This window comes from Hibiscus syriacus, unplaced genomic scaffold (genome assembly GCF_006381635.1).
Source record: "Hibiscus syriacus cultivar Baekdansim isolate YM2019G1 unplaced genomic scaffold, ASM638163v2 tig00003731_pilon, whole genome shotgun sequence".
Classification (NCBI taxonomy): domain Eukaryota; kingdom Viridiplantae; phylum Streptophyta; class Magnoliopsida; order Malvales; family Malvaceae; genus Hibiscus; species Hibiscus syriacus.
In genome coordinates this window covers 61,211-83,449 of record NW_024061983.1, presented here as the reverse complement: position 1 = coordinate 83,449, position 22,239 = coordinate 61,211, and the positions used below count along the sequence as shown (strand labels likewise).

General features: G+C 34.0%; 3 protein-coding genes, 1 long non-coding RNA gene and 2 pseudogenes across 6 annotated transcripts; 3 read left to right on the top strand and 3 right to left on the bottom strand.

The window, feature by feature from the left end:
• Positions 1 to 13: 13 nt before the first annotated feature.
• LOC120184336 (pentatricopeptide repeat-containing protein At1g50270-like) lies at positions 14 to 1,900 on the bottom strand. Its single transcript, XM_039188836.1, is given in 2 exon segments — positions 14 to 1,455; positions 1,457 to 1,900. Coding segments are annotated over 2 exon segments (1,776 nt in total). The 5' UTR covers positions 1,829 to 1,900; the 3' UTR covers positions 14 to 51.
• A 449-nt stretch (positions 1,901 to 2,349) lies between these two features.
• Positions 2,350 to 3,909, top strand: LOC120184203 (annexin D5-like). The gene is made up of 5 exons (XM_039188728.1): positions 2,350 to 2,432; positions 2,811 to 2,956; positions 3,054 to 3,260; positions 3,342 to 3,644; positions 3,709 to 3,909. Exons 1-5 carry the CDS (start codon positions 2,357 to 2,359, stop codon positions 3,907 to 3,909), a joined length of 933 nt encoding a protein of 310 aa, XP_039044659.1. The 5' UTR covers positions 2,350 to 2,356.
• A 493-nt stretch (positions 3,910 to 4,402) lies between these two features.
• LOC120184157 lies at positions 4,403 to 6,177 on the top strand. Of its 2 annotated transcripts, none has more exons than XR_005521990.1 (5): positions 4,403 to 4,501; positions 5,277 to 5,334; positions 5,429 to 5,447; positions 5,538 to 5,613; positions 5,885 to 6,177. It is a non-coding gene; the product is annotated as an uncharacterized LOC120184157 (long non-coding RNA). The 2 variants fall into 2 exon arrangements; XR_005521989.1 differs by having other exon boundaries at positions 5,538 to 5,672.
• Positions 4,892 to 4,971, top strand: LOC120184387 (annotated as a pseudogene).
• A 46-nt stretch (positions 6,178 to 6,223) lies between the features above and the next one.
• On the bottom strand, positions 6,224 to 8,087 carry LOC120184196 (annotated as a pseudogene).
• A 576-nt stretch (positions 8,088 to 8,663) lies between these two features.
• Positions 8,664 to 15,821, bottom strand: LOC120184320 (aconitate hydratase, cytoplasmic-like). Of its 2 annotated transcripts, none has more exons than XM_039188818.1 (20): positions 15,403 to 15,821; positions 14,900 to 15,004; positions 14,655 to 14,815; positions 14,459 to 14,551; positions 14,116 to 14,301; positions 13,754 to 13,915; positions 13,440 to 13,584; positions 13,192 to 13,334; positions 13,049 to 13,105; positions 12,816 to 12,895; positions 12,636 to 12,711; positions 11,786 to 11,971; positions 11,523 to 11,590; positions 11,299 to 11,417; positions 11,062 to 11,183; positions 10,638 to 10,736; positions 10,072 to 10,551; positions 9,742 to 9,840; positions 9,248 to 9,490; positions 8,664 to 8,937 (listed from the first exon to the last, which is right to left on the bottom strand). In XM_039188818.1, exons 1-20 carry the CDS (start codon positions 15,674 to 15,676, stop codon positions 8,869 to 8,871), a joined length of 2,967 nt encoding a protein of 988 aa, XP_039044749.1. In that variant the 5' UTR covers positions 15,677 to 15,821; the 3' UTR covers positions 8,664 to 8,868. The 2 variants fall into 2 exon arrangements, with proteins under 2 accessions (XP_039044749.1, XP_039044755.1); XM_039188824.1 differs by having other exon boundaries at positions 14,900 to 15,001.
• Positions 15,822 to 22,239: the final 6,418 nt, after the last annotated feature.

Genomic DNA, 22,239 nt, shown 5'->3' with positions numbered 1-22,239 from the left:
CCTAGTGTTTTAATTCAGCAGCAAACAAAGCACACATTGCGGAAAATAACCTCACTCCATATCCACATCAGATGCAAATAAGCTACAATCAAGTCTCATTTCAACCATTAAACTCTCAATCATCTCATTCAAACGATAGTATTCAGGCTGAGAATAATCAAAAGAAGTAAACTCATGAATTGCACCAGTGATTTCTATCCAGCTGCATCCTGGTGTCTTTTTAACGCCTCTCTCTTTCATAATCTTTCTTATTTCAGCTGCTGAATCCCATTTTTGGTGACTTGAATACAAGGTTGCCAAAAGTGCATATCTACTGCCACGTTCTGGTTGCAGTTTTATCAAATGCTTCCCTACATATTCACCTAGATCATATGCCTTGTGAATCATACAAGCCCCCAACAAAGGTGCCCATACTTTGGCTGTAGGCTCTATCGGCATATCTTCGATCATCTCCCTTGCTTCTTCCAATAGACCAGCTCGACCAAGCATGTCAACCATGCAGCTGTAATGATCTAAACCAGGTTCTAAGCAATACCTTTGCTTCATCGTTGCAAAGATTTCGCGTCCCTTGTCAACAAGACCTCCATGGGAGCATGCACTAAGAACACCGAGGAAAGTTACTTCATTCGGACGGACACCACTTCTTAGCATCTCGTTGAACAGATTTAAGGAGCTCATTGCATCACCATACATAGCAAATCCATTAATCATGGCAGTCCAAGCATAAACGTCTTTTCCACTAAGCTTCTTGAAAACCATGAAAGCCTCCTTCAAGCACCCACACTTTGCATACATGTTTATCAATGCCGTCCCAACGGCCGAATTCGTATCCGATTTGAATCTAATTATATGCCCATGAACCCACCTTCCATGGATCAAGCCGCCTATTTCAGCACAAGCAGTAAGAACACTAGTAAATGTAAATTCACTTGGCCTAACCTTCTCCATTAGCATGTCTTGAAAGAGGATAATTGCTTCTTTATATCTATTACCTTGCAAATGGCCAGCTACCAAAGCAGTCCATGAAACCACATTTCTAATTGGCATTTGATTAAAATACTTTCGAGCATCATCATGGAAGCCACATTTTGAATACATATCAACAACGGCACTACCAACGAAAATATCCCATTCAATCCTCCCTGTTTCTATGTAAAATCCATGAATGCTCTGTCCAAACCAAAAATTACCCATTTTCCCTGCAGCGCCGAGGACACCAACGACACTCATTCCACAAACTTCGACACGCTTTAACCTCATTTCATTGAAGCATTCCAAGCCTTCAACAAGATAACCACTTTTCAGATACCCATTAATTAAAGCAGTCCAAGAAACCACATCCGTTTGCGTACTTTCATCGAACACTTGACGAGCGAGCTCCACGTCAAGGGAGCTAAAAAGCGCGGAAATCAATGAATTTCTCACGAAAGGGTCTGAATCCATTCCAAACTTAAAAAATGTGAGACAAAAGCTGAAATGGGTTTTGTTTGGAGTTGGAAAAGGATTTGAGAAGGGAAGGAAATGTGTGCATACTGGGAATTACGCCGTTTCTACGCATTATAATGTAGGAGAGGAGGGACTTCTCCGGGTGGCAACTTGAAGAAATGTCTCTGATGATGATGTCCCATTGATGAACGGAGGGTCGATCGGTTTGATCAAAGAGAAGAGATATGGAAGCCATGTCATTGGGGGAAGACAAGAGCTTGCTGTAAAAAAGCGAGTCATGGGAGAAGGAACGAGCTAATGAGAACGAAGTGATTAATCTGGTGATCAATGATAAGGTTCCAGTTAATGGCGACAAATGAGTGATTGCAGACATGAAAAACATACACTACCAGCTTGCCGATGTTTGTCCACGGTCTGTGCAATGGAGCATAAAGCGGTTACGGGTGAAATTCGATACTCTATCCTATAAAGATGAGATTAAGCAACTAAATTAGCTATATAAACAATTTTAAAAATAAATAAACGATTTTAATATTAAATTTTTGAATAAATATAATTTTATTCATTCAAATTTAGTTCATTTGTGTCTCCACAGTAAATATGACTGGTTGAATGAAAAATTTGAGCCTTGTTATTATATGTTTCCTTGTTATTTGTAATCCTTTCTTGAGGATTTATTTATAAATTTAATTAATTTATATTTAGCTTTAAAATTTTGAAATAATTAGAAATAGAAAAGGTTGAGAGTCGGGGCCGTTGTAAATTGGTGGTAATCCTAAATGCATGGGATAAGGAACCTTTGTTTAGGTTCTTTTTATTGCACCTTCACCTTCACCTTCACCTTCAACTTTCCTTTCTTTTCTTGGTAATTTCCTCAAAACCTGAAAAAGAGAGAAACAGACGACGAGAAATGTCGACTGTGACAGTACCTGCCGCGAAACCTTCCCACCGTGACGATGCCAAGCAAATTTTCGATGCCTTCAAAGGTGACAGATACCATGCTATTCTTCTTCAGTCTTTTCTTTTATGGAAAAAGCTGGAAATGATGGAAATTAATGTCAAAAGTCTCACATTTTGCACTTAATCTCGGCTTAATTATCTATTCAATTCTCGTTATTGCATGTAACAAACTTATCCTTTAACTGGATTGAACACCGGGGAAGTATGAAAATAACAACATCAGTGATCATCACGATCACTGTTTAAACCAATAATGGGTCGAAGGAGCAAATAAAATAGTCGTTCTCTCGAAAATTTTAAATTTTTATAAATTCACTTAAAATTTTATAAGTTATCTAACATAATTTCGTCTCTAAGTTAAATTCTTTCGCTCGTCGCCATATTGTTGCCTGTTACATTTTCAGGACTAGGATGTGATTCCGGAGCAATCGTCGAAATTCTAGCTCACAGAGATGCCGAACAACGATCCCTCATCGAACAAGAATACGAATCCGCATACGGCGAAGAACTTCGGAAACGCTTATCATCGGAGCTTGGCGGCCATCTCAAGGTAATTAACACTGTTCAATGCTAAAAATAGAAAACCATTTCATGATTCAATCTGTACAAATAGAAAACGGGGACTGATATTTATATTATGATCTTAGAAAGCAGTATTGCTGTGGATGCACGAACCAGGGGAACGAGAGTCTTTCCTTTTGAAGGAAACTTTGAAAGATGAAAGAGCAGTGACTGAAATCATATGTTCTCGAACTCCGTCGCAAATCAGAAAACTTAAGCGAGCTTACCACACGAACGTCGGAAATAATCTCGAAGACGACGTTGAAGAAGTGTTATCCGGTGACCATAAAAAGGTCTCTGTTTTTTTCCCCTTTACCAGCTACTTGTGTTATATGAGACCATTATCATGCTTTATTGAACTCGGATTTTTACAGTTAATGGTTGCGCTTTTAACGACGTCGCGCTACGAAGGCCCCGAGTACGACGAAGTGGAGGTCGAGAAAGACGCGAAAGCGCTGCACTACGCATTGGAGGACTCTAGTCTGACGGCCAAGACGTTCATACAGGTTTTCAGTGAAAGAAGCAGGGCACACCTTTGTGCTGTTAGTGACGCCTACAAAACCATGTACGAGAAAACATTGGAGAAGGAAATAAAAGACGAAACCCACAAGCACTTTGAATATGGCCTTAAAACAATACTAAGATGTGCTGAAAATACACCAAGGTTCTACGCAAAGGTGAGGCTTAAAGATTATAACTATTTTCATTCGATTCAATTCAAATTTTATAATGTAACGACAGGCGTTGCGGAAGGCGATGAAAGGTCTGGGAACAGATGACCCTGCACTAATAAGGATTGTGGTAACGAGAGCTGAGGTCGACATGAAGTACATAAAGGAGGAGTATCTTAAAAAATATGGCAAGACTCTAAAGAATGCGATTCATTCGGATACATCGGGACATTACAGAGGTTTTCTGCTGGCCCTTGTAGGAGAAAAATAAGTAGGCCTGTCGTACTGTCCGGCCGGGATATCATCGCAAAACATGTCACGGTCGATACTCCTGCATGAATTTGAGATCGGATAGTTGAGTTTCCAGAACTTGTTCATGATGGGATCGCATGCAACTTATAATTTTGAGTACTACAAAAGTACAGTTAATAAAAGATTTTCCTGATATGTACATATATATCAAGTGAATGCATTTACTAGTTAGTAGGAAAATCATATATGGCTAATTTTTTAAAAGAAATTAAAAAAATGAAATTATTATATGATGGTTTTTGAAGATTGTGGTGAAAACGGAAGTTTTATAAATGATTTGGTGTTGGTCCTTTTTTGACTTAAACGAATAATGTTTAGGCGTGGAAGAAGAGGGGATTCAAGGAGAATGATAGTTCTTAGAGAGCTCTCATTTTTCTTAGAGAAATTATATTATAAACTTCAAATATTTATGGCATCATTTTTATATTTTAAAAAGTTATTTATAAGTAAAAAAATATTTATTCTGTTAAAAATGTGTGTATCCGATTTAGGTAAATCTATATTTCTACATTTCTCCCCAAACCAGCTCTAATCGGTGGATAGCGAGTCAGGTAAATCTACTTTACGCCTCTTTCGCTTAATTGTTCATAGTTTTCCCGATTTAGGTATTCTCATTTATTAAATTTTTCAGATTTTTAAGTGTATCCGGTTTGAAGTTGATAACGAAAACGTTCTCTGAGAAAATAAAAAAAAAATCGGTGGGGAAACATATATGGAGTCCTCAGATGAAGAGAAATTGTAGTTTTTAGGATGTTTAATATTTTTTGTTATTTTCCTTTTTTTTCATCTTCGCCTCTGAGGATGATTGAAACTGGAAACTTTCGTTCTTCCGAGAAAGTTTGTGCGGAAAATTTCTGGAGAACCTGACTTTGTATAAGTGTAAAAATATTATATTTAGCATTTTACAGAGAGTTTTCGAATTAGGAATTGAAGGCTTCTGCGTCTCTGAGATGTTATTAAGAAACTTTCGTTCTCCTGGGCTAATGTATGCTGAAATTATGGAGACCTGAACTGAAGAGTTTCAGAAGATTTTCCCGATATCTCTAGAATAGTTGTGTTATTCAGTGGTTTTTGCTTGGTTTGTTCACAAAAAATATATCGTTTTTGTTTCATTTGTGGTAAAAGCAATTTCATTTCAGCCATTTTCGTGGTGCTTGTATGGTTATGCTTTGTGGTATTTATGTAACTGGTTCAATGAGTTTGATATTCATTTGGTATGCAAGTGTCCAATTTATTCTGGTTCTCCTTGATGTTTCTGCTTTCAAGTGCACTTAGAGTTTCTTTGAGTTTTATGCGATCCAATGATTTTCACTTGAGTTTTTGCAGATTTTACTTCTGGTTTCACTGGGAGGTAGTGCAAAACACTCCTGTAGTAGAAAACGAGGTGCTAGTTGTTTAAACCCCTTTTCTTTGTATTATGCTTCTTTTAATGCTTGATATACTAACCATCTCTTTGTTTTACTTCCTACTTTTTGCAGTCGACCAATGGAGGAAGATGTAAGTTAATTGTATATCGTATTTTTTTGTTGTTCTTTTACCTGTTAAACATGTATATTTGCTGTTATTTATGTTTTTTTTCTTTAACAGACAGTAAAGAATGAGGACGAGGAATTTAACACTGGACCAGTCTGTTCTGATGATGAGTGTTAAAGATAACACTCAGGTAATGTGCCCATCTTTTGATTCCCTGGCATCATCAATAACTACATGTTGGTTGATAGTGTAAGGATACATTCCCTACCTTATTCTTCTACATTGCATAGACATATGGTTATCGTTCACAACTCTGTCAAGTTTAATTAAAAAAACTGTAGAAACTTTATGGATACATGTGAAACCTGAAGTAGCATAAAGCTTAATCGAAACTATTTGTGACTATTACCACCTCGAATATCATTTCAGATATCGGTCTCTCATAATGCTGTTTTGTGCAGGAGAAACAGCTATGCAGTGAGATCAGAATACTGCCTGCACATTCTCTCTCAATGTTGCAAACCTTATCAATTGAGATTATGAAGGGAAATATTAGCAAGAAATCTGATGCTCGCAACCTGCTTAAAGTTGAAGCAAGCAAGGTGGATAAAGTCTATGATATGTTGGTGAAAAAGGGGTTGTCCAATTTTGATCAAAATTCAGCATCTCCATTGTTGTAGATTGAAATTGTACAGATCTATTAACATAGGTAAACACGCTAATTGTATTGTTCATTAATGATACAATTTATCATTAGCAACCAAAATTGTAAAATTTCCTCACATCTCTCATCTCAATACAACAAATTTGTTCACTTCTTGTGCCTCTTTCGCGGATTCCGCAGACTTGGCAACAATCTCAAAATAGAATATCGACAACTGAAGAACCATACAAGGTTCTGGGAATCTCTTTGTGTGACCGGATTGCCTTCCTGAGAACTCAAATGGCTGAGGTAAGTTGGCCCTTGTAGATGTAACATAGTTGCTGCCCTAGGAGGAGTAAACTTATCTCCACCGAAATGCTGGTAAAAAATAGATAAACGAGAACGAATCCTCTAGGAGAGGACTCCATGGCGGAGCTTATTAAAGCCGGAATTACTTCTTTTATTGCAACCATCGGCAGGCTGGTGGTCAATAATGACAAGTGCTCGAGAGTTTTGGACTCCAATGACGGCCAGATATGGAAACTCGTATATGCAGAGATCACTGAAACATAGATTGTACTCAAAATGGCTGAAAATAGGAAATCGATGAAATGCCGATGATTCGCTGCGCCAACACAATTCCCTGTCTGTCTCACATCACAGACCAAATATTTTATTATTAACACGAAAGGACCAAAGTATTTTAACACATGAATAAGCTTAATATTAATACTTACAAAAGGACAGTGATGATCCATATCTAATATACAAAACCCACACGAACGACAGTGATGAGCTCTTGGTGATTTGGGCTGGCAACAATGACGGTAGAAGGTATAGTTTTCAAGCTCACATTTCCCCACGACCGCATAGCTACCCCATGCTATCATTGCAAGCGCACCTGAATGCCGCTAAGCAGTAGGTGGAAACAGTGGCCACAGCCAAGATCACCGTTATGATTGAATGAACAATCCCGGTGGTGTAGCAAACTGAGAAAATAACGGGAAACGCAGCCCGGATGCTGGCACCTGCACTTCATTGTTAGTATATTTAAGATTATAAACATAAAATAAAAAATTGAAAATTTGGGGAACTTAAATATTACAAAGAGGATAAAAGTGGAAAGAAGAGAGATGAAGCAACGATCACGCAAAGCGCCTCCAACGAAGATATTGAGTTTCAGGTTTAGCTGGGTTATGATTTGTAATGCCTCCACACCAACCGCACTTGACAACTGCTCCGTTTGTCGGAAGGTGGATCCGCAATCCGCATCCCCAGCACGTTGCTTCTTTCTCCTTCCGATTTGTTGTTTCAATTTGTTCCTACAATTCCAACAATAGATGAACGTTGAACACCATAATATTAAAAAAAATGAAATCAACATGTTTCCATCAATCAAATAACAAAAGATTTTTAGGCATGTCAATCAGAGCATAATGTCTATTCTTTCGGCTCCCTCGCCCATGTAGGGTGTTGGGGAAAAAATTTCTCTATATAGGACTCTAACCAAATTATTTCTTGAACTGGGATGTTTGTTACAATGACCTCATTGGCCGCCACGTGCTCTATAGGTAGCCAAGTGCTCCTTGCAACAAAGCCTCCTCTGTTGCAGCAATTTTTCTCTCTTCCCTCGTTGTTGCGACAAAGCCCATGCACGTTAGGTAGGTCGTCGTGTGCTCCTGGAGACTAATGGAGGCCGCTGTATGCTCCTTGAGACATATGAAGTTCACTGTAACAATCATCCTATTTAAACAAATAATTGTTCGACTGCACTAGAGAAGAATTTTTTTCCATTGCATTATTCAACCACTTTTGCCCTATTCTTTCTTACAAATTTACTCTTTTCCATCGTCCCAACCAGGTTCCATAGTTTTTATTTCTCCCCATAAAACAGGTTTCCTAGTTCAGATCGTGTAATACGATTTAACAAGAAGTCCGCAGCAACTAAAGTAAATAAAATTAGATAATAATAATAAAAGAAAAACAACGGGAATAAAACTCACCTTGCACGAGTAAGCCATATTCTCCGGGCTTATTATTTGTTATAATAATAATAAAATATTATTTTACACAATTACAAAGATTTGTATTCTCAATCCTTCATTTTAAATTTGAACCAGAAAATTTCGGGGGAGAAGGATTTGTAACTTCAAGATTTAAAAATTACTATTTATTTTTTATTTTACATCCTAGCTTCTTGAGCCTTCGCAACCAAATTTCGTATTGTTTTTCCAATTCAAACTTTAACTAGCCATGTTTTTATTTTTTTCCCCAACAACAGTATTTATAGTATTATTAAATATTATGTTAAAATTCGATATCGATTTAATTAAAAATTACCAAGCTAATTTTATTTTGAAGTATAATATATATTATTATAGTGATGTTTTTCATTTCTTTAATATTTTTATTACATACATGGGGCAGTTAAATCATATTAAGGCGCTGCTTCAGCCGGTGGATTGATATGTAGAGCGGCGAATTTTGATAACATACTTTGGGGAAATTTATTTAAAATTTGGAGGTTTAAATTAAATTTTTCAATTTCATCGGGGCATTTTCATTTTTTTTAATTAAAACATGCAGTAAACCCTAACTAGGCAAACGAAAATAATTTACTCGAAAAATGTTTGGTCCATCAACAGACAATGCCCGTCTGCAAAAACAATTCGAAGAAAGAAAAAACTAATACGAGGTCCCGTTAACGGGGGAGTATCGATCAGACATTGATAGCTTTATTTGCATCACAGAGTTTACTATAGTCGGAAATGTTGAAATTGGTTCGTGGCTTCAAAAATGCATCTATTGCTTAATCAAGTTTCTGATAACATATGGAAGTATGCCCCCATTGTTGAAGTAAACCAATTCAACCTGCAATTTTAAGCACAGTCAGTTCTGGTATTGTGGGCTTCATGCTCTAAAATTCGTAAAATGTAAGATAAGAGTTGAATCAAGTTGCGGGCACAAATATTAATCCATGTTTGATGCATATTCAGATGAGAACGGTGATGTAACTCTGTAAATGACCTTGTCAGGTGAGTTCCATGTTTCATGCAAGGTTGTACTTTTCTTCGTTACAATCAACAACCATGAATGACGATCACATGATAGCAGATGATAAACCACAATGCATGCGGCACTATTTTGCACGTAAAAAAGAATATTTGAAGCCATTTGGTACCTCAGTGTCGAAGCGGACAGTGCAGGTGAAAGACTTCCCATTGTCTGTCGTGACAGTGACATCTTGGCCGGGTCTTATATCAGTTATATTGCTTGGGAGATCTATGGTGTAACGCTCATGACCAGTTAAGCCTAGTGTGTCTGCGTCCTCACCAGACTTGAAACAAAGTGGAATGATGCCCATTCCTACCAAATTACTTCGATGGATTCTCTCAAAACTTTTGGCAATTACTGCTTTTACTCCCTGATATGCAACGAAGTTACTCAGGTGCACAAAACAGCAACCATGCAGCAAGCTACTCGAATGAGAATAAAAAAATCCAAATCATCTTGTTCATTGCTGAGTCAAGCTTGAGCAGCTCGAGCAATGAAGCTAATTTTTGTACTAGATAAATGAGTTTAATCAAATCTAATCAACTGGAGCTCAAGCTGCTCATTTTTTTTTAAATCCTGAACCAATATGAATTTCTTTACTGTGGTCAAATCAAGACTTACCAATAGCATTGGACCTTTCGCAGCCCAATCCCGGGAGCTACCACTTCCATACTCAGCTCCAGCTAAAACAATGGTGTCATATCCAGCATCCTTGTACCTCTGAAATTACAGATTGATTGTTAAGCTTACTATTGCATAATGTGACTGCAAAATAATCTGATTAAATCGTATTTCATATAAATCAAAACCAATAATTTGATTGTAAAATTGAAATTTATTGAAAACAAAAACTCGGTAATGAAAGTAGTGCGATGAAATCAAGATATGTCATTGTAGAAAGCTAATAAATTAGTTTTATATGAAATTGTAATTTAACATTAAAGAACTCACCATTGCTGCTTCAAATATATAGAGTTTCTCTCCAGTTGGAACGTGTATGGTTCTCGGACCAACTTCCCCATTCAACAGCTTGTTAACAAGGCGAATGTTAGCAAAAGTTCCCCGAGCCATCACTTCATCGTTACCACGACGACTTCCGTAAGAATTGAAGTCCTTGCGCTCTACCCCACGGTCAAGTAGGTATTTTGCAGTAGGACTGTCCTTATGGATGCTTCCTGCAGGAGAAATGTGGTCTGTTGTGATACTGTCACCAAAGTTCAGTAAGCAGTAGGCATCCTTCACGCCATTGGCTCCAGGAGGCTCCATGGTCATGTTCTTGAAGTATGGAGGCTCGTGAATGTAGGTTGAGTTAGGATCCCATGAGTACATGGTGGAAGAAGGCACGGATAGTTGATTCCACATGGGATTTCCTTTTGTAATTGCCTCATAAGTACTTTTGAACATATCTGGCAAGACACTGGAGTGAACAGCCTAAAATAGCAGAGAAGTTCAAGCTTATTAGTTTCGTGCTTAAATACATGAATTTGATACTTTTACGCAAATTTTAGGATGTCTACCTCTGCAATTTCTTCATTAGATGGCCAGATATCCTTAAAATAGACACTCCTACCATCCTTCCCAGTTCCAATTGGCTCCTTATCGAAATCAATATCAACCTAGAAAGTCGCCATAGTTGATCATAAAAAACGACACCACGAAAGATATTAGTCTAATATCAAAAAAATGAAATAAATTGATCTGTCTGACTCCATGACAAGACAAATCGAATAAAACTTATTGAAAAACACCTGATATATTTTTTTCAAAGAAGATTAAATCCACATGCACAAGAATTATTTAACTTAGATGATAACCATCGTTAAACTCTCCAAAGTTCTAAGTAGATATCAAATTATATGGATTATATAAAAAGATAAATATATCTCGGTAAACATTTAACAAATATACACATCACCAGTAAATAATTAGGTAATTATGTACCGTGCCAGCAAGGGCATAAGCAACCACTAAAGGAGGTGAAGCAAGATAGTTGGCTCTTGTTAAGGCATGCACACGACCCTCGAAGTTCCGGTTCCCAGAAAGTACAGCAGACGCTATTATATCTGTGTATAGGAAATATTTTAGATTAGCCAGTCAAAAACTGGCAGTAAATTTTGGTTCCAGAAAGTACATGCTTACATCAAACAAAAAGTTTACAGTTGAAATTTTCAAGGTTACCGTTTTCTGAAATAGCAGTGGCAACTGATTCATCCAATTCTCCTGAATTTCCTATGCATGTTGTGCAACCATATCCAACAATATGGAAGCCCTGCTTATTCAAATATTCTTGCAACCCACTGAATCACATAAACCAAAAACATCTTTCTTATAATTATATAGAAATATTTTATTAAAAAATCACTCCAAATCAATTTCTGATAAAAGTAGAAATTAAGGAATACCTCTGCAGTAAATATTTTGTAACAACTCCTGAACCTGGTGCAAGACTTGTCTTTATCCAAGGCTTGACCTGTAGAATAATCATGCAAGCAAAATTCACTTATTCACATTGATATTATAACTCATATAGTTCAGGGAAAGACAAGGAAGTGAGGATACATTGAAGAGAGGTTTCAAAGAAAATACGAGGGTGTGGAATGGGAAAAAAAGATAGGAGATGTTGTGGAGAAGGAAGGAGCAGCTCAAACATAGAAAAATGACAAACCTGTAAACCAAGTTCACAAGCCTTTTTTGCAACAAGACCTGCCCCAAGCATGACACTAGGATTTGATGTATTTGTGCAGCTAGTAATTGCAGCAATCACAACGCCGCCATGCCTAAGCTCTGCTGGCTGTCCATGGAAAAAAAATTTTACCACTTTTCCCTGTGCCTCTTTTGGTACAGCAAACCCCTACAACATATGTTACGACATTCAGCAGATGTTTAAAAGTTCAACAAAAAGTCAATAATTCTAATAAATTTACACCTAGATAAGGAGAGCTTCTGATCAGACTCGGCCTAATCCATTTCCTACCAAATCTTATTATTTTATCTTTTAATTTTTTTTCTACAGTGTGGTTCTGTTGCTTGAGTCACCAGATTCCTGGAAAAGCAGTGTATTGTTAAGTTCTAGATGATCAGATGGGTAGTAAGAAGTCTAGAAACAGGGGGAAAAGGAAGAAGAGACAGAATTCTCCATATAAAGATTCATATGAACATGACATAAGCGAGGTGGTTTTCTTGTTCTATGTTTCAGATTCATGATAGAATAGTTAACACTATTACAAGTTACTGACAAATTATGGTTATGATTTTATTTTGAAAGCTATGCCACACACACACGTATGAAATCAGATATATTTGGCTACAGGCTTGAGCCAGGTAAATTTTACTTTTCTTGATCATCATACTTCAATATCAATTTGTTTGTGTTTTGTTCAGTTAACCCAGGGAAAGATAAATAAACGAACTGTCGAGCAATTCATGGTAAAAAATTGTTCACTTAAAAACAGACTATGAACAATAGCGAGGTCACAGATGACAACAACTAAGATATGCAGAAACTCAAGACTCACCTTGAAACCAACTTTATTGTTAAGACAAGAATTCCAATCGCTCTTCATTTCTCTCAAAGAAACCCGGTCATGAGGCCTGAAAAGAAAAGAAACAGTTAACATTGAACTAGTATAACACATCATATTTAATATTAAAAAAAGAAGCCAATTTCCTGACAAAAAATGGCAGAAAAGACAAACCTCTTTGGTCCTGATATACAGGGTTCAACTTCAGCAAGGTTTAATTCTAGATATGATGAGTACACTCTTTCTTGTTGGGGCTGAATGTATCAAGACCAGGTTTGGGAGCAAGCACGTGTAGAAAAGAAAGGAATTAGACTAGCCAGACTGAATGATGAATACAAATAGAACAACTGGAAGCTGAAAAGCAGAAAGGACACGAAGAAAAATGAAGGAAGAAGAAAAGTTCTTGCCTCGTTATAGTCAACAAACATTTTATTTGCACGGAGATATGATTCTATCATTGCCACCTGAATTTCAGGACAAGGATGTCACCTATCACTTCAGTTTCAGTAATTGCAATTAAAGGATGTTAACGATGAAGTGAAATACTCACAGTTTCATCACTTCGGCCAGTCAATTTCAAATACTGCAAAGTAACATGATCTACAGGGAAGAATCCCATGGTTGCACCATACTCAGGAGACATATTAGCAATAGTAGCCCTGTCAGCCAATGAAAGTTCACCCATACCGTCCCCTACAAATTCATACAAAATAAAAAACCCAAAAAAATTTGATAGTCAGACATTAAGGAAACTAGGAACTAAGAGTAACTTGCATCAACCCCATGCAAAGTAATTACCATAAAACTCAACAAATTTGCCAACAACACCATGCTTCCTCAGCATTTGTGTCACGGTTAGAACCAAGTCTGTAGCTGTCACGCCATTTCCTAATTTTCCAGATAACTTGAATCCAACAACACCAGGCAAAACCATGCTCATAGGCTTACAATTTCAAAATAACTAATTTTAGGAAAAAAGTAAAAGAGAAAATGATAGAGATGCTTGTTCAAGCAAATGAAGTTAACGAACAATAATTGAACAGTTTCTTTTTCAGAAAAAAGTAAATAATTGAACAGTATAGGAAATATTGTTGATCTATGGCAAAACCTACCTGACCAAGCATGGCTGCCTCAGCTTCAATACCACCAACTCCCCAACCAGCTACTCCAAGACCATCTATCATAGTTGTATGGGAATCAGTTCCAACCACACTATCAGGGTACAGCATGCCGTTGGTGTTGAAAACAACCCGCCCGAGATATTCAAGATTAACCTAAAATTTTACAATTGCATATCAATTTGCCACCATAATTACAAAGATTATCCCGTCCATGAAATTTCAAATTAGTGAAAAATGTAAGCTTATTCGCTCACAACTTTTCATAGAAAAATTTCTACACATTTCTAAGGATATGTTGACCATTATGTTAAAAGTGTTTATTGCATATTACACTCTGTTTCCAAATTGCATACCTGATGCACAATACCAGAACCAGGAGGAACAACAAGCATATTATGAAAGGCAGTAGATCCCCATTTAAGGAAAGAAAACCTTTCCTTGTTCCTCTGAAACTCAAGTTCCATGTTTGCTTGCACTGCATTTTCTGATCTGGTTACATCAACTTGGACCGAATGGTCAATGACAAGATCTACCGGAACCTGAATATTTTCAATTAAGGCCAAAATATAAAGATATTGCAATCTTAACATATGGCGTCCAGAAACTGACCATCCCTCAGAAAACAAAAAATAGTTGAAAATATTCCAGCACGCTCATCACAGTAAATATTCATGCAATTGATGTAAACAAACGCACCAAAGGATTAATTTTGCTTGTATCACTGCCAAGTTTGTGCATTGCATCACGCATACAAGCAAGGTCAACCACAGCAGGCACTCCAGTGAAATCCTAGCAGAAAAAGAAGATTGATTTAAAATAAATAAAGCACCATTGGTTTCTTTTAGCAGAAGAGCATTTATACACACATAGACAAACTAGTTTTATCAAGTACCTGCAAGAGAACACGAGCAGGCTTGAAGGGGATTTCTACTTGCTTTGGTGATGAATTCTCCCAATCAATTATTTTCTCAACATCTTCCTTCTTAGTTTGGAAGTTATCACAGTTACGAACCGCAGATTCAAGCAAGATTCTGATAGAGTATGGCAGTTTATCTATCATGTATACAGAAACAAAGAACAGATATGAATTCATGAAGTGAATATATAAATATATTTGATTTGCAGGAGAAAATTTACCAATCCTAGGATCATTCAGGGCAGGCAAGCTGTAGAACTTTCCATACTCGCCACCACCTGGCTTGGGAAGACTTTTCAACACTGCCTTAAAGTGATGTTCAGCAGCTGAAAAAAAAGAGTAAACAAAATTTCTCATCCGATAAATTTTCAATTTAATTATCAACTTTAAAATACTTCACATGATTAATATCTTTTTTTTTCAAAAGTACTATATATACATTCTTTATACAGATTTCATAATGCGCCTCTTCCCTTTTATCCTGTTATTTATAATGAAATATTAACTAAATTTCAAATGGAACTCATCAAATTGAATCCTATGAATTAAAATGTTAAATCTAAGGCTTCTCATCAATTGACCCCAACCAAGCAACCTAAGTTTTTGACTGAGCGTCAAAGACGTTAAACTAATCTAAGCAGAGCTAAATCAGCTAATAAAATGTTGGATTTAAGCTAAAATCAGATCCAAAATCAAGAAAAAGAAAAAATCTCCACAGCAGTACCCATAGTAGCAAACGTCCGCTCAAATCGTTCGATGACTGGACTAACAGCTCTGATCTGAGCACGGAGGCTAAGAGGAGAACTCCAATCGAGACGGTGGCTCCACCGAGGGCATTGGAAGGAGCGAACGGCGGCGGAGGCCAGAGATCGTTGGTGATTGAGAAGCGAAGGAGAGGTTGGACTGAGATTCCGAAACGAAGAATGAAAAAACCGAGTTCGAGAGTATGAAGAATATGCTCTCAAAAGAGAGGATGAAGCTGAGGATGAGAACGCCATCAAAGATCACACGATTCAACGTAAAAACGGGAATAACCAGAAAGCAGGAAAGGGAGGCTAACAGAAGTTCATGGCCATTTCTGGCTTGTTTAAGAAAGGGAGTGTGTGGAGAGCGAGCGCAGCTGAATAAGAAACCTTGGGCCTATATGAGATATTTTGTGCCCGACAACGAGTTTGGTTTGCAGTTGTAGTTTATTACTATAATTATTATTCGAAGAACGAATTGTCTGTCCAGCTCGATTGGTAAAGCGTAAGTTTCTTAATTTTGAGATTGTAAAATTGAGTCTTACGGTGAGCAATTCATAATTACTGGAGGTCTTTTACGGAAATTGCTCTTAACCTAGTGTTGGGATAACCTTCTACCCTACCTCCTCTTATCTCATTTAATATGAAAATAGGGTCAATTATTTTATTATTCATAGAACAAAGTTTTGGTTTAGTTATAAAAAAGAACAATTTAATTTAATTATCAAACTATTTAATTTCAATTATTTTATTGATTGAATAATTATAATTTGGCTTTGTTTATTTTTACTAAATTAATATTAGAAATTTTAATTTGATTCTTTTAATGAATAATAATTACTAGTTGTATGATAAAATATTTAAATTTAGCTTATTTGTCATTAGATAAACGAATCTAATTAAACATGATAAAATATTGAACCCAAGAATAATTTGATCTTTAATTCAACTTAAACTTTTAAATTATAATTAAATCATGCATTAGAAGGCGTATTTATCGAAAAATCACTGAATTTTTTTTTATTTACACGTTAGACATCGTTAAAGAAAATATTACGGATCTATTCTTTCTGGGATGGTGGTTGATCCGTAATATTTTCTATAATGATGCCTAACATGTAATTCATTTCTATTAGGGTGATATTTGAGTAAAAACGTTATTTTTTTAATTTTGCAAATTATTTTATAACTCAACAAATTTTAGTTTTCGCATGAAATTACACAATATAGTTATGTTTACCAATTACCATTTGACATTTTTTAATGTCTTTTTGACCCTTTGAAAATCATATATGTATTATTCGTGCCTTACCTCACGCGGTGCCACATTAACGTAAGGCGCGGATCATGATTCGTTCATTTCTGTAAAAGGTATTAGATCCATAATATTTTTTCTAATGATATCGTATATAAAAAAATTTAGTGTTTTTTCGATAAATACTTGTAGTAGAATTATGACACGTTGACAAATTATCAACCCATTTGATTGTTCCCATCAAGAAAATTTTAAAATGGGAGTTTTACTTGTTAAATCCAGTGTTTTGAAAATCAGATCGAATCGATCGGTTCAACGGGGAACTGCTGTCTAGTCCGGTTTAATCTACACTGGTTGAACCGCTATTAGTGAATCGGCCAGGACCGTTGAACCGTTCGAACCGGATCGGCTGAAAACCGGAAAAAACCGCCAATTTTGTTTTTTTAAATTAAACCAAACGACGTTGTTTGTTAAACGAGCCAAGTCAGACTCGAGTATTGTTGAGCTCGACTCGAACTTGAAAACTTTAAAAGTAAACTCAACTCGACTCAAACTCACGAGCTAAAAATTATCAAGTTCAACTCGAACTCGAAATATAATATTGAAACTTGAACTCAAAAAAAAATTTAGAAGCTCGATTGAAGCCTAAAATTCAAGCTTAATTGAAGTGAAAGAATAGCTCACTCAATGCTCACCAAAAGTCTCAATGATTTTAAATGTCAAATTACCTCTATTATTTATAGAAGCTAGTTGGGATCCTCTTCTATATTTCTTAGCAATGTGAGATTGTTTTGTTCTCATATTTTTACTCTTTAAACTTTTGGGATGCTCTTCTATGTTTCTTAGTCATGTGAGATTATTTTTTAAAAAAATTAAACCAAACAATATCATTTTGTTATGATTTTTTTAACCCCAAATTCATTTTTTAATTATAGTTATATAATTATATTTATTATTTAATATGTTTTACCTTAAATATTATGTTGTAGTTAATTTGAATCATTTTGTTTCACTTGATTTTATGGTTTTTAACTTGTATATGTTATGACTTACTTTGAATATGACTTATGATATAAAAAAATTATTTTTTATTAAATATTTTTGATATTTTTATTTAATTTTTTAAATAATTATGATATCGTCCGATTATTCTGACAGATCAAACCGATTCGATCGGTTAAACCAGTAAATCGATAATATGACCGATTTACTAATCGATTCGATTCTGAAAACCATGGTTAAATCAAATTGATTGGGTTCATTATGGGAAAAGCTTTTACAATTGGAGTATGACCTTTTTCTGGTGAGAGCCGGCGTACGTCGACGTCAACGATGCCTTTACCATTTATTTTAGGTTAATTTCATGGGTAAATTACACTATTTATCAAACAACTATCTTTTAACTCTTATTTTAGTCACTAAAGATTGAAATATTTCAACTTAACAATCCAACTTTTAACATTAAATTTTTCGTCACTCTACCGGTTTTCTCTTTAACTCTACGATGAAATAATATTTTATTTATTGTTTTTTTAAACTATTACATTAACACCAATATTTCATTAATATTATCTTTTTTTATATAGTTTTTACACTCTTCACTGCTCATTGCAGCCGCTTGTGGAGAAGGAAGGTACCTTCAAAAAGCAACCCTTCATTAGGATTTCTTTTGGGAATATGGTGAAGCTCGTCAAGTGTACTGGAAGTTTTAACATGCGGCAGTCTTAATATACTATTAAGAAAAAATGTTATTGATTTTATTATTATTTTTTAATAAAATAGATAAAAAAATACCTAAAACATTATTATTTCTACATAAAATATTAATATTTTTTAATATTTCCGGTAAAGTGTCCAACAATAACAAAATCGATAGAAAAAATAATATTTAGATAACGTTTTACCGAATATATTAATAAAATCAGTAAAACGTCTAATAATAACAAAATTGATAGAAATAATAATATTTTTAATAAATTTTTACTAATTTTATTAAAAAATAATAACAAAATCAATAGTACATTTTTTTTAAGTCGTATATTAAAATGCCTCGTTATATTTTTTGCGGTTTGCCTTGTTATTATCACTATTTGTTCTGTACTATGTTTCTGTTGAATCGCATGGAGGCGTGTGGCAGGATGGTGTCCACACTAGTTTTTTAAAACAAGAGCAATTAAATATGTAATTATCACATATCTTGCAGCTCTGTTTATATGTTTGTTTGTAACTGAATTATATATCCAATATTTATTGTCATGACTAAGGTGATCATCGAGCGAGTCGCAATATAAATTGAGTAGTGCTCGATGCAATTAGAAAATTGTTTGATTCATGTTTGATTTGATTTGATCTTTGTTAAATTAAATAAAAAATTATTTAATTTGTGCTCGTTAAAAAAATATGGTATCCGATTTGAGTCATAACTTATTAAACTTGTTAGAATTTTTACATTGTTTTTTATGATAACTGAACTTCGTTAATAAAAATAAATAAAATAATAACAATAATTACATTGTACCCAATAATAAAGATAAAAATAAAGATAATAGTCATACAAAAATTCACACAAAAAAAAATGTCAAACCTAAGATACGAAGAAATTTAAAATATTCTCTTAAGAATGATGATCGACATTAAAAGAACTCAGTAACATTCATGAAAATTTATTCTCTGTTAAACAAGATGTTTTTTTTTGCGTAGTGATAAAATAGTGGTAAGCGAACCAAACTATCAGACAGGCTGTTCACTACACAGTTTATTATATCGAAAAATAATTTCTTTCCAAAAAAAAAGAGTCTAAGAATACTTGACCATTGATAAAATCAATTAGAAAATACATATCATAAGAGTATTTACGATAACACCGAAATAATTGTAAAAATATGCTAAAAACATTATTTTTTTGGCCCAATAGGTCAAATATTTTAAGGGTAAAAATATAGTAATGGTCACTGAACATTTCTGAAGCTTGCATTTAGGTCCTCCAACTTTTAAAACTTGCAATACAGTCCCCCAACATTTATTCCGTTTGCAATATGGTCCCCAACTTAAACCACTGTTAGAAATTAGGGTAAATTATATAAAAGGTTATTGAACTTTTTAGACACTTGAATTTAGGTCCCCCAACTTTTAAAACTTGCAAAACAGTCCTCAATTTCATTCTAAACCCCAATTTCCAAAATAATTCAATTTCATTCTAAACCCTAAATTCCAAAATAATTCAATTAAATTCAATTATGTCAGATTTATTATTATTTAATTTCATCTTATTTCATGTGATACGTATTTTTTATATAAATATAATAGTATAATTCTTATCTGTTGAAGAAATTTTTTAATTAAAAAAAGTAGTTAGGATATAGAAGAGGTTGAAAATAATTCGAATTTTAAATTTATAAAATGTTATTTTGACGTATAAATAAAAGTGTAAACTACTAGGTTGACAACTTAACTATCTAGCCCTTTTTACTTTTGTCATCGATCTTTTAAATTTATCAATCATACAACATAATTATTTAACTGTTTCAACTAAGCCACTAGTCGTTACCAATTGATAAAAATGATGATGTGGCAGTTAAAAGGAATTGACATTATTATACATTCAGTCTTTATTATTTATATAATCAATTTGGTCCTAAATTAAATAGAATTTAATAAATTAATCATTTAATTAGGATATGACATGTGTTAGCACATGATCATGACACGTGTCATTGGTGACACATGTCACCACCTAATTATTTATATATGCTATCAATTTGGTCCTAAATTAAATAAAATTTAATAAATTAATCATTTAACCAGTATCTGACATGTGTTAACACATGATCATGATATGTGTTATTGGTGACACATGTCACCACAGGAAAATTAAGTTACAAAGTAAAATTTGGGTCTTGGGCAAACTCAAACATGAGTCACGCAAATGAATGATACATGGTGGAGCCACTAAGCTAACACCATCGTTTGTATTAAGAGATATACAATAATACATATACTAATAGTATGACCAATGCCAGAAAAAAAAGAATATAATGGAAAATGGAAATAATGAGATTTGAACTTCGGCAAAAAATTTGAAAGCAATAAATGATGGGAAAATATTATTTTTTTTTACAATAAAAAATATTATATTTGATAAATTGTTTGATAGATTTAATATATTTTTTAAATATTAGTTGATACAATATTTTAAAAGAATAAATTTAATATTTATATATTTTTAAACTAAATTTAATAATTATATTTTCATATTTATAATTCATGATTATATATAATCTTAAGTTGGGTATTTCTAATATAATTAATAATTTTAATTTCTTATTAAAAATAAAATATTCAAAAAATATAAATGATTCATACATTAATATATGAATATATTTTTTTATTTATACATCTAAATATAAATATACATTTATATAAATATATTTTTATTCGTATATTGAAATATTTTGATTAAAATCTAAACATATTTTAAATACTAGTTTATACAAGAAAAATAAAATATATCAAAAATATAAATGATTCATACATTTAAATATAAATTGAATCATTTATATTTTCTATACATCTATATTTAATAAGAAAATAAAATTATTGGGGGACTGTTTTGCAAGTTTTAAAAGTTGGGGACCTAAATTCAAGAGCCTGAAAAGTTCAATGACCGTTTATATAATTTACCCTAATTTTCTAACAGTGATTTAAGTTGGGGGACCATATTGCAAATGGAATAAATGTTGGGGGACTGTATTGCAAGTTTTAAAAGTTGAGGGACCTAAATGTAAGCTTTAGAAATGTTCAGTGACCATTACTATACTTTACCCATATTTTAATTATTTAACCCAATAAGGCATGTTGACTTTTATTTTTGTAATATATGGCAAATACTACAATATAGGGGAAACTTATCAATAAAATATAACTTTTTATTAAAATTTTATCACATCGAAGTAAAAAGTTCAAATAAAAAATATTTGTTTATTTAAACTCATCAACTCGAGGTGACGAGTTTCCCCTGTACTGAAACATTTGATATAGATCCCTAAATAATTTGTTTATTGTTGTATTGGGCTAAATAAGACAATCATATTGAGCCAATTCTGCTCTAAAAACATACCATTCAAATTTGAAAAAAAAAATATGAATTTAACGTGCCCAGATTGTAACCATTGGTTAAATTACACCAATATTGCATTTGTTTTTTTTCGAAATATTACAGTGAGGTTTTTATTTTCCAAAATATAGCAAAAGCTACAGTAAACTTAAAGACGCATTGAAAATATGGAGTCTTCACTGTTCAAAATAATTTTTTGAATTAAAAAATCAAAGATGACACGAATGAATGGCGTCTTCACTGTAGCATTTTTTTTGTTGAATCAAAAAATGTGGGACACCTTGAATATATGGTGTCTTTGTCGTAGCAAGCAATTTTTGTTGAATTAAAAATGTGGGATGACTTGAATACATGACGTTTTTACTGTTCATGTCAATTCAATTTGTTGCATTGCAACATAGCAGGTGAATTAGGGATGGGGTAACAGCATCAACATCAGTATTATTTAGG